The 15,600-nt window shown below is 38.8% G+C and overlaps 1 protein-coding gene and 1 gene segment (V, D, J or C); one reads left to right on the top strand and one right to left on the bottom strand.

Annotated features, from left to right (window-relative positions):
• Positions 1 to 6,845: 6,845 nt before the first annotated feature.
• On the bottom strand, positions 6,846 to 8,764 carry LOC100759000 (elongation factor 1-alpha 1-like). The gene is given in 4 exon segments (XM_035444140.1): positions 6,846 to 7,140; positions 7,143 to 7,922; positions 7,925 to 8,116; positions 8,746 to 8,764. Coding segments are annotated over 4 exon segments (1,056 nt in total). The 3' UTR covers positions 6,846 to 7,075.
• Positions 8,765 to 8,882: 118 nt separating this feature from the next.
• LOC118238727 lies at positions 8,883 to 12,852 on the top strand. The segment is given in 3 exon segments: positions 8,883 to 9,105; positions 9,226 to 9,519; positions 12,737 to 12,852. Coding segments are annotated over 3 exon segments (633 nt in total).
• The last annotated feature ends 2,748 nt before the right edge of the window (positions 12,853 to 15,600 follow it).

Genomic DNA, 15,600 nt, shown 5'->3' with positions numbered 1-15,600 from the left:
GGTTGTAGAAGGGTGTCAGTGACCAGTCCCTGGGTATAAGAGTGGCAGAAGAGAAAAAAGACAGAGAGACAGTGAGACAGAGAGACAGAGAGACAGTAGCAGGAAAGACCCACCATTAAAAAGGGAAAATAGCAAATGTGCACAATGGGGGCTATTAGTGTCTGTTTCTGAGGACTTATGCTGCCAGGACCATAGGGCTGGCCAGTACAGATACTTGAATACCAACATTAATCCTTTTTGTTCATCCAAATGGTGAGGAGTTAGAAAGGTGTAGCAGAGACAGGCATTGTTGGCAAACGCCTTTAATACCAACACTGGGGAGGCAGATGCAGGCAGATCTCTGTGAGCTCAAGGACAGCCTGGTGTCCAGAGAGAGTGCCAGAATAGGCTCCAATGCTACACAGAGAAACCCTCTCTCGAAAAAACAAAAAAGAAAGGCGTAGCAGGTAATAGTGTGATGAGAACTCCATGTTCTCAAGACTGCTTCTTGCTGACCTGTGGTCATCACAATCTTTGGGGAACCTGAGAATCCTGGGTTGTTGGTCCAATCCAGGAATATATGGCTATTTTTTTCTTTGATATCCAGGCTCTGTGGGGCACTCCAATGCCTCTTAGATCTGGCAATGTGCTTTTCAATGTGGATCCAAGTCAACTTCCTGGAACTTGAAGTATCTGAACTTTTCCCGTCACCACAGCACCTGGAAACCCCATTTCTATACAATTGATCAGGAAACACATGAGGTTGACTACTGAGGGACCCTTTTAGAGTTATTACCTTTTAAAAAAGGAATAGTAAAGTGTTACAATAAAATCTATTATGTGAGTCTCTTATCTGAATCTTGGAAGACAAGTATATATCTCTGGGGCACTGTTGGTTCTCACGGCCCTAACATATTTGGTAGTATTGAACCACCAGCTCTGTGGGTAACAGTTGGTAATCCTGCCACAACAGCTGATTAGCTGTTTGATCAGAAAATTTTGAATTTATAAATGGAGATATATAGAAATGAAATTCATGAAGTCGAGTGTGGTTGTTAAATACAGGAGAACAAGGAGAATGGTCAGGAAGGATAGCATCTACTCCCATAGGTATTCCAAATGTAGCATAATGCAGCTGTTGAAGAATGAAAAAGAAAGCATAGAATTCTTTCTGTTTCAAGACTGTCTGCTCCAAAGGATACTTAGGCCCTATTTCATTTAAAAGGGATGGCCAGTGTATCTCCAAAGACATTCCAATGGGAGCAAAGATGTGGATGACATAGTACCCATAAATGAGTCAGAGAAGTAAGATCAAAGACTCTGCAACTCCTTGCATCCCAGTAATACTGACAGGGTTGATGTCAAGAAAGCACCAGCTGCTCAGTGATTCCTCAAACACAGAGCAAGAACCAAGCACTGTGAATTCCAGAGAGTCTGAGTAGCGGGGTACAGGTCTTTGAGATAAACTAGAAGGTGATGAGAGGACTGTGCTCAAGAAATGAAGTGTCACATCCAGGGAATGGTCAGGAGCATGTAACCATGATAGAGATCCAGACACCAGTATTTCCTGGAAGATTAAAGTAACAATTGATGAGAAAGTAGTTTTTTTCCAGGCGGAAGACCTGATCAGAAATCAACATCTAAGTGATATTTGTCTAGATGTCACTACAAATTCAGATGAGTTCAGAAGCTCTTGAATTGGGCACTGAATGCAAAGTTGGAGGTTTAAATGATCCCTAAGTTCCCATAAGTGAGGCAGATAATCGAGACCCGAAGGTCTGTAATTCCTAGCATCCTAGGAATTCAGAGATGGTAGATTTTGACAAGGTATAAGCTTCTGATTTATTCATCAAACACAGAGCAGGGGCCAAGAGCTTTCACCCTGAAAGTGTCAGGGTTGCCTGGTATAAGGGATTAATTAGGCCAAAAGGCAAGATACCATGCACGAGAGATCAATCCTCACTCACGAAAACTGCACAGAGTTAGAAAAGGGAAGGCTCAACAAACATGCTGGTGTAATAATGAGGGACCCTGTAATCCATTAGTTCGAGAAATGAGGTTGCCATATGTGGATCAATTTCCAGATCCCGGCATGTGTTAGATTGCCAGTGGGCAGGAGGAGGTTCCAGGAGCCTTCCCTGTCAGGGAACAAATGTCATTAAGAATTCTGTGATGAGAAGTCCTGATATGCAACAGGGCTCACATAAGAGCATTATTGGAAGAGAAAAGAGAAGGGGCAGCAAAGGGGGCAAAGTCAGAGGGAGAGAGGTAGGCAGAGATTTGTGCCTGGGGACAAGAGTGGCAAAATAGAAAAAAATAGAGAGGACAGGGAGAGGGAAAGAAAGAAGGAGAGGCAGAGAGAGACAGAGAAAAGGGGGTGGGAAAGGCCCACCTTTAAATATGGGACATAGCAAATGTGCCCAGAGGATGCTCTTAGAGTCTGTAGCTGAGGATGCCTCTGCTCAGTACCCTAAGGGCTGGTTAGTACAGATGCCTCAATACTAACAATGACAACACAGCCCAGAGTAGACCATCCAGTCCCAGGAATATCTCACATTACAGCAATAGGTCAAAATTGATGAACAAGTGATTGTTTTCAGGCACCTTGATAACTGTTGGGTCAGCTAGATTCACAATGTAATGTGCCTCAAAGATGGCTTCTACAGAGAGAGAGGGGCTATTATACCATCATTTGGGTTCCAGGTTAACACAATACTGGGCTTGCCTTACTTTTGGCTGCTCATAGAAACTACAGTGTTGAATTCTAAGGTTAAGATGAACTGAGCTGCATTTGGTACCAAGAAGAAAATAATAATGAAAATTAGTTGCATAAATAGAAATTGATGTGGTTTTAAGCCTAAAGAGGGTGCCCTTTTAGACCATTAAAGCAACTTGCCTATTATCTGACTTCTAGGCTGTACTTTCCTGCTGTGTGTTTAGTATCACACATGTGGCCAAAATTACTCACATTTATTTATTTTTCTTTTACTCTCTGTCAAATTAAGGATTTTTCCTTATGTGTCACTTGGGCTTGAGAAGAACCTCAGGCTCTTCTGGCTTTTCTCCTTTCAATCCAAATTTTGATACTTATATAGATAACTCAAAGGTCTTGCTTGACTCTGCTTTTCCTTGGCAGTAACACAAGAAAGTTTTTTGTAGTATTGACCCTCCTCTTTGTAGACTATACCCGGGTTAAAGTCCAAATGGGGTTTTCATGGCATCCCTGAAAAAGAGAAATAATACAAAACATGTTGGGAGATTTTCCAGTGTCCTGAGACTTACTTGACCTTGGCCGGTCATTCTCCATACCTATCCCCCCTGCAATATTAGTATTGCCATCAAGTATGGTTATAGAGGGTCATTTGTATCAGACTGTTCTTTTAACCACTGTTTAATAGTTAGATAAAGATGGAGAAAAGCGAAAACCAAAATACTTTCAACTGAGATTCTTTAGGCAAGTTATTATAATAGCTAAGAAGTAGACCAAAAATTCCATTGATATGATCAGAAATTTGCATACTTTCTTTAACTTGCTCATGTCTTTGTCTTAATGGACAAGATCACATTAATGATCAACAAACCAAACTGTGATGATCTTTTGCAAGTTGGCACAGCTCTCATAGCAGTTGATATTATTGGAAGATTATGTTGTATATGAGTTCAAAATAATTTGAACACAAATGCATAAATTAATATTATCTCTGTGTGTACTATTAACTCTGAGTCTTTGTAAGTTCACAGGTACAACTTACAGAACACACAAGGCAGTTTTATACCATGAATACATGATCTACCACCACAGTATATATAAAAGTGAATGAGTGTAAACAGCAGATACACAAAAAGTATTTTCTCCTCTATGAAAATGTACCTATTGGCTTCCACTGAACTATTCACCTGCAACTGAGGCTAGAACCAAAGCACTTACCCCCTTATAATAAGTACAAATTTGTCAAGTAGATTCTAATCTATATCGTTGTACACTGAGAACATAGATTGGCAGACATGAAACTTAAGGATATTGAGTGAGTGGAAAGAAACACTCATGAGCAAAGACAGTCAAACCATTAGAATTATCGACTTTATCAATACCTAATCTGAGACCCTGTCTAGGGTTCTCCTGAACTACTGTTTGGCATTCTCTAATACATTTTGGTATCTTTAGAGTCACCTAAGCAGAAAGCTCTGAGAACTTTTGTGAGTGAATTGTTTGATACGTCAGCTGAGTGGAGGATTCTTGGAGTCAGTTTTTCCCACCTGGGCTCTATAGTGCTTGAGCATTTCTGTTCCTCTGGCCCCACAATCCACAGAATGCATTGCTTATCTCAGATATTCACTCTGATTTCAAAGCCTTATAACTTAGATTCTTCTATTTTGCCTGGCCCTACAGCAGTGAGTCTTTTCTGCTGCATCTAATGTGCCCTGTTTAACTGCTCTGAAAGCATTTCCTTTGTGTTAAATACTTTGTAGGAGTTCTTGGAACACATAGAAATCTGCAACAGCTCTTGAAGTCTCACTAAGAAAAAAGTGGTCCATCTATTTCTTAACCCAATTTAACATCTGCTCAGGGAAGTGGGATCCTATTTAGCTTAAGAAGGGTAAAAAAGTATCCTGTAAACCTTTAGTAAGCCCCATGAGTCAGAGATATCCACAGTTTCCTGACTAGGACCACATCTGTTGACAAAAGAAGATACATTGGAAAATATCTAGATCTTCTTTGTCTTTCTGCACAGAGCACATATGGACATTTTACCAAGATGGAGATGAGTAACTGTATCCTCTTTCTTACTAGGAAGAAGTGGGGCATTCTGTTTTTATTATTATTCCTATTGCATTGAGAGGTGACTATTTAATACCCCATGGTTTTTCTGAATTCCTATTTATTTATTTTTATTTTTTTCTGAATTATATTCTTACCTTGCCTGTGTAAAATCCACTTTTCAAAATATTCCCAGGAGTCAATGTTTCCCATGACATATTAAAAGGCAAAATCAGTACTTAATGAGATTGAAAGGGAATCAGACACCAAAGATGAAAGAAGGTAATTTGGCTTGGAGATGCTGCATATAAAGAGCAGGCATTACTACATAGCATGGCCCTCATCTCCATACTCCTACCTAAACAAGCTGATCCATCTTTGACTCTAGCTGTTTCAGGAACCTGAAAAACTATGATGTTTAAGAAATGGAACGTTTTTATTTCTTACACTGACTGTTGCTGTGGTAGGGATGGGACACAGGTTCTACTGTGTTTCCTTCTAATGCTCTTAGAGGAGCTGTTAGCTTCACTGTGGATCTCTTCCAGGTGCATTGAGTGAGGAGTTTCCTTCTACCTCTCTCACCACAGCTTATGAGTTCCTCCTGGGTCCTCTTTAGCATGTCTGTTGGCTGAAGATTGGCACCACAATCCTTTGCTCAGGTTCCCATGATTTCAGCCGCCTTTCACAATGCTCAATTAGAGGCCAAGCACCTACTCTCCATGCTTTTAGTGGAGGTGAGAAATGACTGACTGAGTTTTACCTCATGTAGTTGTGGATGAGTATGATTTAGTCATGAAGGGACCTTGGACTGCCACTTGGGTGATGGCTATTTCCAAATCTTTCTCTGAGCTTTGTGTTCATGTATACTACCTTGTGGAATGGTTCATTTCCAATCCTGGTTGAGTGATATAGAATCATGTAAGAGAGATGATGGTATATTTTCTTGGTATAGTCAATGTCATCCTCAGGCATGGAAAAGAACTGAATAGCTGCAAAAAACAGAGAATGTTGTGGAGAAAGGGACAGTGAGAGCTTTATACATTCAGCTTTGGAGAAGACTGAAGGTCTATTAAATAGATTTTGGCTTGGGTATTTTACATGTCCCTTGAGGATCTTATTTCCCTCATTGGTTCTGAGTTGATGCCCACCCTTGTGCTTTCTAGATGTTTCCTCTTGCAGAAATTTCGAGGATGAGGAAATCACAGACGCAGGAAGCCTGGTTTGACTTTCCTTGCCTACCCATGTTCCTTTAACCCTGCTTCAATTCCTTCCCTGAAAGAAGTAGTTTCATCCCTGAGTACTTCTGCAGCACATGATCATGTCCATTAGGGGGCAGTGATGAGCTGATCTTGAGAGGACAGTGGTGTTGGCAAGAAGTCATTCAGTAATCACTACTTCTTCCTTCCACATATTTGCACAGGTGCTGATGGGTTTGAGGAGGATTACCTAAGAGCTACCCTGTGATCTACTTCCTGCTCCTTGGTTCCATGGGCCACATGAGTAGTGAACTCTTAACTCTGTTTTATTCTTCCTCTTTTATCCCTAAAGTCATTGTTTAGGAAAATATTTCTACCAACAAAAGAATCCAATGATTAAATGGACTGTACATATTTAGTATATAAGCAAGACTCAGAAACTAAACATTTTCAAGTTCAACAACTTAGAGTCAGAATACACAATTTTATATCTTCTTCTCTATTTCTAGGTTCTTCAAACACTACATATTTTTACTGTTAGGTAAGGGATTCCCTTAGAGTTCAAGTGGGTGATTTCAGGAGCTACATTTTCAGTGTTTCTTTAGATATGTGGACATCAAATGGTAGTGAATCTCTGTATCGATAGTGTGCACTTGTGCTTGTGTGGTCACACATGTGTATGGGAATCTACAGAGCCCAGAAAAGGGCATCTGATTCCCTAGAGCAGGAATTACCAAACTTCTGTGCTTTCTGGAATGCTTGCTGGGAATGAAAACCAATTCCTTATCAGGAATATCAAGCCCTTTCAACTTTTGAAATGCACTCTTACCTCTAATGTAACAACAAATTCTTTTTTTTCTCATTAAATTTATATTTTAATGGGTCTCAAAATTCTGTGACAGATTTTGGTCAAGTTGTTTCCATTAAAAAGTACTGATTTTGAAAACTAATAACTTAAAACTGCCACACACACAAAAATGTTCCACAAAACATTCTCCTTTCCTCCTGAAGGTTTTCCGATGCATTGTTATCATTAACCAGTCTTCACTATTAAACTTAAATGGCCAATTGAGACAAACAGTTCTGAGACCATTCTTCCACCACTGATTAAGACTGGGGTGGCAGGTGTTAGGGGTAATATTCATTTAGCCTTCTGAGCTTTCTGGGCCGACTTTGTGACTTTGCCCGCTCCAGCAGCCTTTTGGCCACAGCTTTGATGACACCCACAGCACCTGTCTGCCTCATGTCACGAACAGCAAAACGACCCAGTGGAGGATAGTCAGAGAAGCTCTCAACATACATGGGCTTGCCAGGAACCATATCAACGATGGCTGCATCACCAGATTTCAAGAATTTAGGGTCATCTTCCAGCTTCTTACCAGAACGGCGATCAATCTTCTCCTTAAGCTCAGCAAACTTGCATGCTATGTGAGCTGTGTGACAATCCAGTACAGGAGCATAGCCAGCACTAATTTGGCCTGGATGGCTCAGGATAATCACCTGAGCAATGAAGCCAGCTGCTTCCATTGGTGGGTCACTTTTGCTGTCACCAGCAACGTTGCCACGTCTGACATCTTTGACAGACACGTTCTTTACATTGAAGCCCACATTGTCTCCAGGAAGAGCTTCACTCAAAGCTTCATGGTGCATTTCAACAGACTTTACTTCTGTTGTAACATTGACTGGAGCAAAGGTAACCACCATTCCAGGTTTTAAAACACCAGTCTCTACTCGGCCCACAGGAACAGTCCCAATACCACCAATTTTATAGACATCCTAGAGGAGCAGTCGCAGTGGCTTGTCAGTGGGACGAGTTGGTGGCAGGATACAATCCAAAGCTTCCAGCAGTGTGGTACCACTGGCACTGCCATCTTTACGGATGACTTTCCATCCCTTGAACCAAAGCATATTAGCACTAGGCTCCAGCATGTTGTCACCATTCCAACCAGAAATTGGCACAAATGCTACTGTGTCAGGGTTGTAGCCAATTTCTTAATGTAGATGCTGACTTCCTTCACAATTTCCTCGTATCTCTTCTGGCTGTAAGGTGGCTCGGTGGAATCCATTTTGTTGACACCAACAATTAGCTGTTTCACACCCAGGGTGTAAGCCAGAAGGGCATGCTCACGGGTCTGCCCATTCTTGGAGATACCAGCCTCAAATTCATTTTCAAGTTCAACAACTTAGTGTCAGAATACACAATTTTATATCGTCTTCTCTATTTCTAGGTTCTTCAAACACTACATAGTTTTACTGTTAGGTAAGGGATTCCCTTAGAGTTCAAGTGGGTGATTTCAGGAGCTACATTTTCAGTGTTTCTTTAGATATGCAGACAGCAGATGGCAGTGAATCTCTGTATCGATAGTGTGCACTTGTGCTTGTGTGGTTACACGTGTGTATGGGAATCTACAGTGCCCAGAAAAGGGCATCTGATCCCCTAGAGCAGGAATTACCAAACTTCTGTGCTTTCTGGAATGCATTCTGGGAATGAAAACCAATTTCTTATCAGGAACATCAAACACTTTTAGCTATTGAAATGCATTCTTACCTCTAATGTAACAACAAATTCTTATATAGAAATGACCACAATTACAAACACTGGTCTTCTAGAGTAAAAAACAAAGATAGAAAATAACAGGGTGTGCCTCTTAAACAAGGCATTGATTCTCTACGAAATAGTAAAATGGGATGTCCACAGCATCAACTACCATATACAAAATTATATTATTGAAAACAATTCATGTTTCACTAATGGTGTGGTTAGGGCTATGTGAGTTCCCACTGTTGGCAGGAGGGTGACCTAATAATCACTCAGCCGATGGAAGGACATGTTTGCCTTGGAGAGTGATATGACTAAGTGCCTCCTATTTCTCCCTAGTTTCTGATGTTTTCCCTTCAATTTCCTGTTTTTATCGCCTGCCACTTGGTGGGGCCTATGACTTCCCCACATGCAGTCTATTTCTAAGTCAACCCAGTCTGAAAGAAAGGAGGGGCCTGTATCTCCACAGGAAGAGGGGTATTTGCATGTAGCCAGCCTGAACTTAGAATCCCAGGGACAGATAAGAAGGATCCTGATCTACATTCATTCGATTGGACGCAGGAAGCAGATTCTGAGCCCCTTCACCATGACTTGGGCTCCATTCTTCCTCATCTTCCTTCATCACTTAACAGGTAAGTGGATTTAAGGGCAGTTACTCTAAAAAAGTAAGTGTTGCTTGAGATGTTTGGACAATTTTTTTCCTGGTGAATAAGATTTGTTGTCCTTACCGCTTTTATTATCTTCTTTTCAAGGATCATGTGCCCAATATGAGCTCACTCAGCCAAAGTCTGTGTCAGAGTCTCCAGGGAGAACAGTCACCATCTCCTGCAAGCGCAGCAGTGGCAACATTGGAAATAACTATGTGCACTGGTACCAGCAGCACTTTGGAAGTTCACCGAAAACTGTGATCTATGATGACAACAAAAGACCATCTGGGATTCCTGATAGGTTCTCTGGTTCCATTGACAGCTCCTCCAACTCAGCCTCACTGACCATCACTGATCTGCAGATTGAAGATGAGGCTGACTACTTCTGTCAATCTTATGGTAGTGGCTTTAGTCACAGTGATATGAATCATGGGGAAGTAAGACAAAAACTCCAGAGAACCAGCTGTGAAGTTGTTTTTAAAAAGTACTATTGCTATTTTTTGTTTCATTTACAAGTCCTGCTATTGAAGCACTTTCCTCACTGATTTTCCCCAAGTTCATTGCAAGATTACACTTTCTCCTCCCACATACGGATGGATGGCCTCTTTACTAAATTAGGTTCAAACCATGAAGTAGATATGTTTGAAAACAGGAATTTTGGAGGTCAATAATCCTGACATTTTGTGTCAGATACTCCTTTACATGTGTGATATATTATCATCACCTCTAACCATGATTCACTTGCATATTTTCATGTTTCCCTTCATTATGACATCAATAATTCTCTGTATTGCCAAGTGTATCTGTAATATGGGAAGGGCCACACATGGGTGAAACCACTGCTTAACAAAGTTGTTTTAAACTATTAAGGAGTCCTGTCTTTGACACTCCCTAAACTAAGACATAGGATGAGGATTTTATCTCCCAGAATTTCTGTCCCCAATTCCTAAAAAAAACAATAGTAATGAATTCAAGTGACTATTCTGATGAGAAAGTCATATTGTAATGAGGACAAAGCTGGTGTTATCCAACCCTATAGAAAAACAACCAAGGTCTGTAATGTAGTGGTAAGTGAAGACCTAGTGTACATGTAAATGCCAATGTAGAGTTCTTCCAGCACATGACATATCATTCATCTGTAAAGCTCTGAAAATCATTACACTCGAATAATGAAAGGTGACAAAATGTACTCAGTGACAGCCAATGAAAACCAGAAATACTGAATTGATAATAATTATATATATATATATATGTGTGTGTGTGTGTGTGTGTGTGTGTGTGTGTGTGTGTGCTGTGTGTGTGTTGTGTGGTGGCTCAAGATTTTAATCCCAGCTCTTGAGAGGCAGGAGATGAATGCAGAGAGAGGCAGATCTCTGTGAGTGTGAGGCCAACCTATCTCAAAAAAAAAAAAAAAACAAATATAGGTGTTCCCCCTTTCTCTTTCTTTCTCTCTCTGTGTGTGTTTCTATGTGATTGTCTTAGTTCAGATCACAATGATTAGTAGTCATTAAATTCAATGTGCATTAGATTTGAGCATACACTGGATGGCAATGACAAGGGAACCAGATATGTCAAAAATTGAAGAACCTTTTTCTTACTCTGATTTATTTTACTAACAGAATGAAAACAATGTCTGCCTGGAATAGATTGATTACTCACTCACAATACCTCTTCTTTGCAATTGTTCAGGATCATTTCATTTTCTACTTATTGAATTATCAATACATTATACTGTTTATTTCCCCCTTTCTGGTATCTTTCTGTTTTTTTTCTGGTATGGATAATGAGCTACTCATGGAAAGAGTGAAATTGAGGCAATAATGTAAAGTGTGGATTTAGGTAACACATGTAATGTCTTCTGCTGCAATGGTGACTGTGAAGAATAAGGAAACAGATCAGTTTATGTTCAGCATGGATGTAGGTCAGGCAGACTTGGAGAGAACTACTTGTGCTAATACAGCAAATGGACACAGCTGAGATGGTTCCTTTATCTGGTCAGGGATTTGAATGAATGTCCCACGGCTTAATGAATGGGCAGGAGAACCCTATTTTGGTAAAAAAAATATTGTGAGTACAATTCTGGAAAGCAAATTTTGTAAACATATTGAAAATGTATCTTACAACAGGTAGATTGCTAACAAGGTGGTTGTGGTACAAGGGACTGGAAGGGATATGAAACTCCTGCATTATGGATGTTCTCGGAAAATAAACCAGGAAGTTTGGAATGGATCTGTCTCCTGAGATTGGCAACTGTGGAAGGTATGCAGTTAAAGTAAAAGTGATAGTAGAGCTGTAGAGAAGAAAGGAGAAGATAGGAGCCAGCAAAGGAAGAGAACAGTGTGGAGGAAAGTCTTAAAACCTGAAATTGAGTGGGTGGAGTACTTATCTAGAACTCTGGAATGATCCCCAGTCTCTGAATCCAGGAATCAAGGTTAAAGACAACGAAATTAATAAAATATGCACTGTGCCTTTAGGCAGTGGTAGTATTAATCTTTGAAAAAAGAATACTACAGAGACATTGCATTGCTGATTCTGATAAACACAAATGTGTGGTGGAGGTTCGTTAAGAGATGGTCTGAAGAGCTCCTTTGTTTGAAGGGGGAAATCATTTTGAATCATTATTATGAAGCACTCTGTGCCCTGGGAAACGTGTCAGATGTGGGGCACCTTCTTCAGCCAGGTTCTCCACAGTGGAGAAGAGAGTTTGCTGTCCATATAGAGAGCAATGGAGAGGCACAGCTATGGTGTCCTGCCACAAACCCAGAAAGTGGAAGTGGCTTAGGGCAGATGCAGACACTCCCTCTAGTTCTGAGATACAGGAAGACCAGAAGGAGTAATAAGAACTACCCCTGGTCCACATACCATTCCCTCTCATTGTTAGCAAACCATACAAATATCTATAGGAGAAGCTAGATCACAGGAGAGCACCTTCTTCACCCAGCAGCATCATCGTCAATAACAGAAGGAAAGACTGGGTAACACCTATCCGGGCTCTATGTACCTGCTCATACAAATATATCATTATTGGATGAACAGCAGCAGCTTGCTTTCTTTATTAGATAGGATACAAACCCAGTGGACTTCTACACAGTTAGAATACACATTTTGAACAAAATCTGTGGAGCTTCACAATATGTTTTACACCTTTAATATCTAATATATATTATGCACTTATAAACCATCCCAACCAAAAAATCAATGACAGACTTAGAACAAGGAAAACATTTATCTTTATGACCTGTTGCATAACTCATGTGCACTTCTTGCATTCCTTCCTCCCACATCCCCTTTTATTTAACCTTTCTCACTCTTTTCTTCATGTTATATCCTACCCATGTATATGTTTGCTTAAATGCATATATCATATTAGCTATATTCTGCATATCAGAAAGATACTAGGGTGTGTTACTTTCCCTAATATTGTATATTCTATGTTCATTCATTTCCTGAAAGATTTTAAATTTCTTTTCAATTTAGAGATGATAGTATGAGCATGCATGTGTGAATATTTGTGAACTGTGTATTCCAAATTTTTTCTATCCATGAATCTATTGATAAACCACTATGTTTATTCAAAAAAATTTGATGTAGTGAATAAATCAACAGTAAACATTAGATTCAAATATCTCTATGGTAGTGTATGGAGTTCTCTGCGTATTTGCCCAAGAGAGAATGATCTGGATTATATTGTCATTCTTTTTTATTTTTCTCCTTGAGAAATCTACAAAGTGACTACCATAATGTCTGAATTAGTTTTTTTTCCTGACAGTGAATTAGGGTCCTATTTTCTCCACATCCTCTCAATTTCTCTCCATATCCTCTCCAATATTCCTTGCCAGACTTGTTGATGGCAGCCATTCTGACAGAGTGATATATTACCAAAAGTAGTCTTAGTAGTCTTATACTAAATTTCCACAATGACTAATGATAACAAGATTTTAAGAAATAGGTATTAGTCATTTGATTTTATTTTTCTCAAACTGTCAGTGCAGCTCTTTGCTTGTTTGTAGATTGACACTTGAATTTTTTTGGTATTTAATGCCAGCAATCATTGTAAATACTTTCTGAGTAATAGTGGGTGAAGATTTACCTCCCATTCTGTGGATTTTATGCTCCTCTGATTGGTTTCCTTTTTGCACAGATACTTTATGTTTTCCTGTATCTATATGGGTTGGCTCCTGTGCTGTTGGTATTGTATAAAATGGTTCTTGCTTATGCCAACATTTTCTATAGCATCCCCTATATTTTTTATCAAAAATTTCAGTGTTCTAGCACTTAAATTTAAGTCTTTGATCCATCTTGAATTGATGTTTGTACAAGGTAAAAAAAATCAAATTTCATCTTCAAGTACAAATCTACTTTTACTCTCATCATGTTCAATAGGGTATTTACATTCCAACCACGTTTTTGCATGGTTTGTGAAAATAAAGCAGACATGTCCTAGACACTTTATTTCTTGTTCCTCTATTTTATCCCATTGCTCCACTTGTATATTTATAATGCCATTACCAGGCTGTCTTTATAGCAATATTTGAGGTAGTTCTCATGGTGTTTTTGCTAGACCTGTTAAATGTGACATGAGTGTTTTAGTAATTATTGCATTAATTCTGTAAATGAATTCATATGGTATAACATGTTCACAACATTATACCTGAGAACATGGAATATATTTCCACACTCTACTATCTTCTGTGATTTTCTTTCCAGTATCATGAAACTTTCATTGTACAAGCCTTTCACTTATTTGGTTACATATATTCCTAAATATGTGATTTTGTTGGAAGTTTATTGTGGTGGAATATTTTTCAAATATTTCTCTAAGAGTATAAAGTTTCTATATATAAAAGCTTCTTTTGGAAATACTGATTTTGTGTCCTACAATTTTAATGTATTAATTAAGTCCAAGAGTTTTCCAGTAGACTCAGTAGGGTCTTTTAATAAAGAACAATGTCAATACAGTTTAATAGTATCCCCCTGTATATATGAACCACACTTTCAATATCCATTCATGTACGAAATCACATAAACTTCAATTATATTCATGTATATTGTGAATATGGAAGTAATGGATATCACTCAGCAAGTATTGTGGAGGTGCATGTCTGTTCCTTTGGGCATAGACTAGGGGAGTTATACCTGGATTGTATGGTGTATTTATGTAAGGTTTTTGAACAATCCCCTTATGGATTCACAGAGTGGCTACACCAATTTGCATCACCACCAACAATTAATACATATTCCTCATTATACACAACTGTGCTGCATTTGTAGCCAGTTGTTTTGTGGATCTTTCCTGAAAGTTGGAAAATGAAATATCAAATGTTTTAATTGAATTTACTCCAGTGTTAAGGATGATAAAGGCTTTTTGAGGTATATGTTTGTCATTTTTAATTCTTCTATAGAGTATTCTTATTTATATCAAAAGCCCATTTTTTATTGCTTGCCTTCTTTCCCCGATTCTCTGTTTTTTGACTTCTTTGCATATGCTATATATTATGAATAAGCATGAAATTCCAGTTGTCAGTTGTTATCCTTCATTCCTTGGCTAATGGAGTCGTGCTCAGAAAGTCCTTTCCTACAACTATATTATTTAGGCACTGGAGATTTTTTTCTACTTACAGTTTTAGCATGCAGACTTAATCCACTTAGATCCAATTTTTGTACAGGGTAATAGATTCACGTCAAATATTATTCTTCCCCATGTAGACATCCTGTTTTCCCTGGACCATTAATTTAATATGCTCTATTTACATCAGCATATGTTGTCCTCATTGGTATGTCTTTGTCATACTATAGATATCTGTATTTATGACTACATATTTATGTCTTATATTTTGCTTTCTTGTTCTACATATCTTTTGTATTGGTCCTTGTGATGTGTTGCTCACATTACCACAGTTATGTAATCTATTTTCAAAAGCTAGATGACCATATCCTCTAATATTCTTCATTTTGCTAAGGATTGTGTTGGATACCTGGGTTCTTTTCTTGTATATGAAGTTTATCATTTCTTTAAACATATTTTTGTGACTGAGAAGATCTGGTAATTTGGCCTCCATAAATGCATATGGAGTGGCAATTTTAGGAAGTATGAGACTGTAGGGAATGGCTTTGATTTTTCATAAGTGCCTAAGTCATGCCAAGTGCTTCAATCCACTTCCTGTTGCCTTCTTACCAAGATCTAGCTAGCACCATGTCTTACTGAATACTACCATTCTGCTAAATATAATGATACTGGGATGAAGCTCTGAAATGTAAGCTGCCACCTCAATTAAATATTTTCCTTTATTAGACTTGTCATGGTGATGATGTTTCTTCACAGCACTAAAAACCCTGATTCCTAAGGGGATTTTGGTTGGGATTGCATTGAATCTGTAGTTTACTTTGGCAGGACAGTATTTTCATAATACTAATTTCACCAATTCATGAACATATCCTGTTTTTCCATTTTTTAGTATTTTCTCAATTCCTTCATTAATT

This window comes from Cricetulus griseus, chromosome 4, assembly GCF_003668045.3.
Source record: "Cricetulus griseus strain 17A/GY chromosome 4, alternate assembly CriGri-PICRH-1.0, whole genome shotgun sequence".
NCBI classification, from domain to species: domain Eukaryota; kingdom Metazoa; phylum Chordata; class Mammalia; order Rodentia; family Cricetidae; genus Cricetulus; species Cricetulus griseus.
This window is presented reverse-complemented; position numbering and strand designations above follow the sequence as displayed.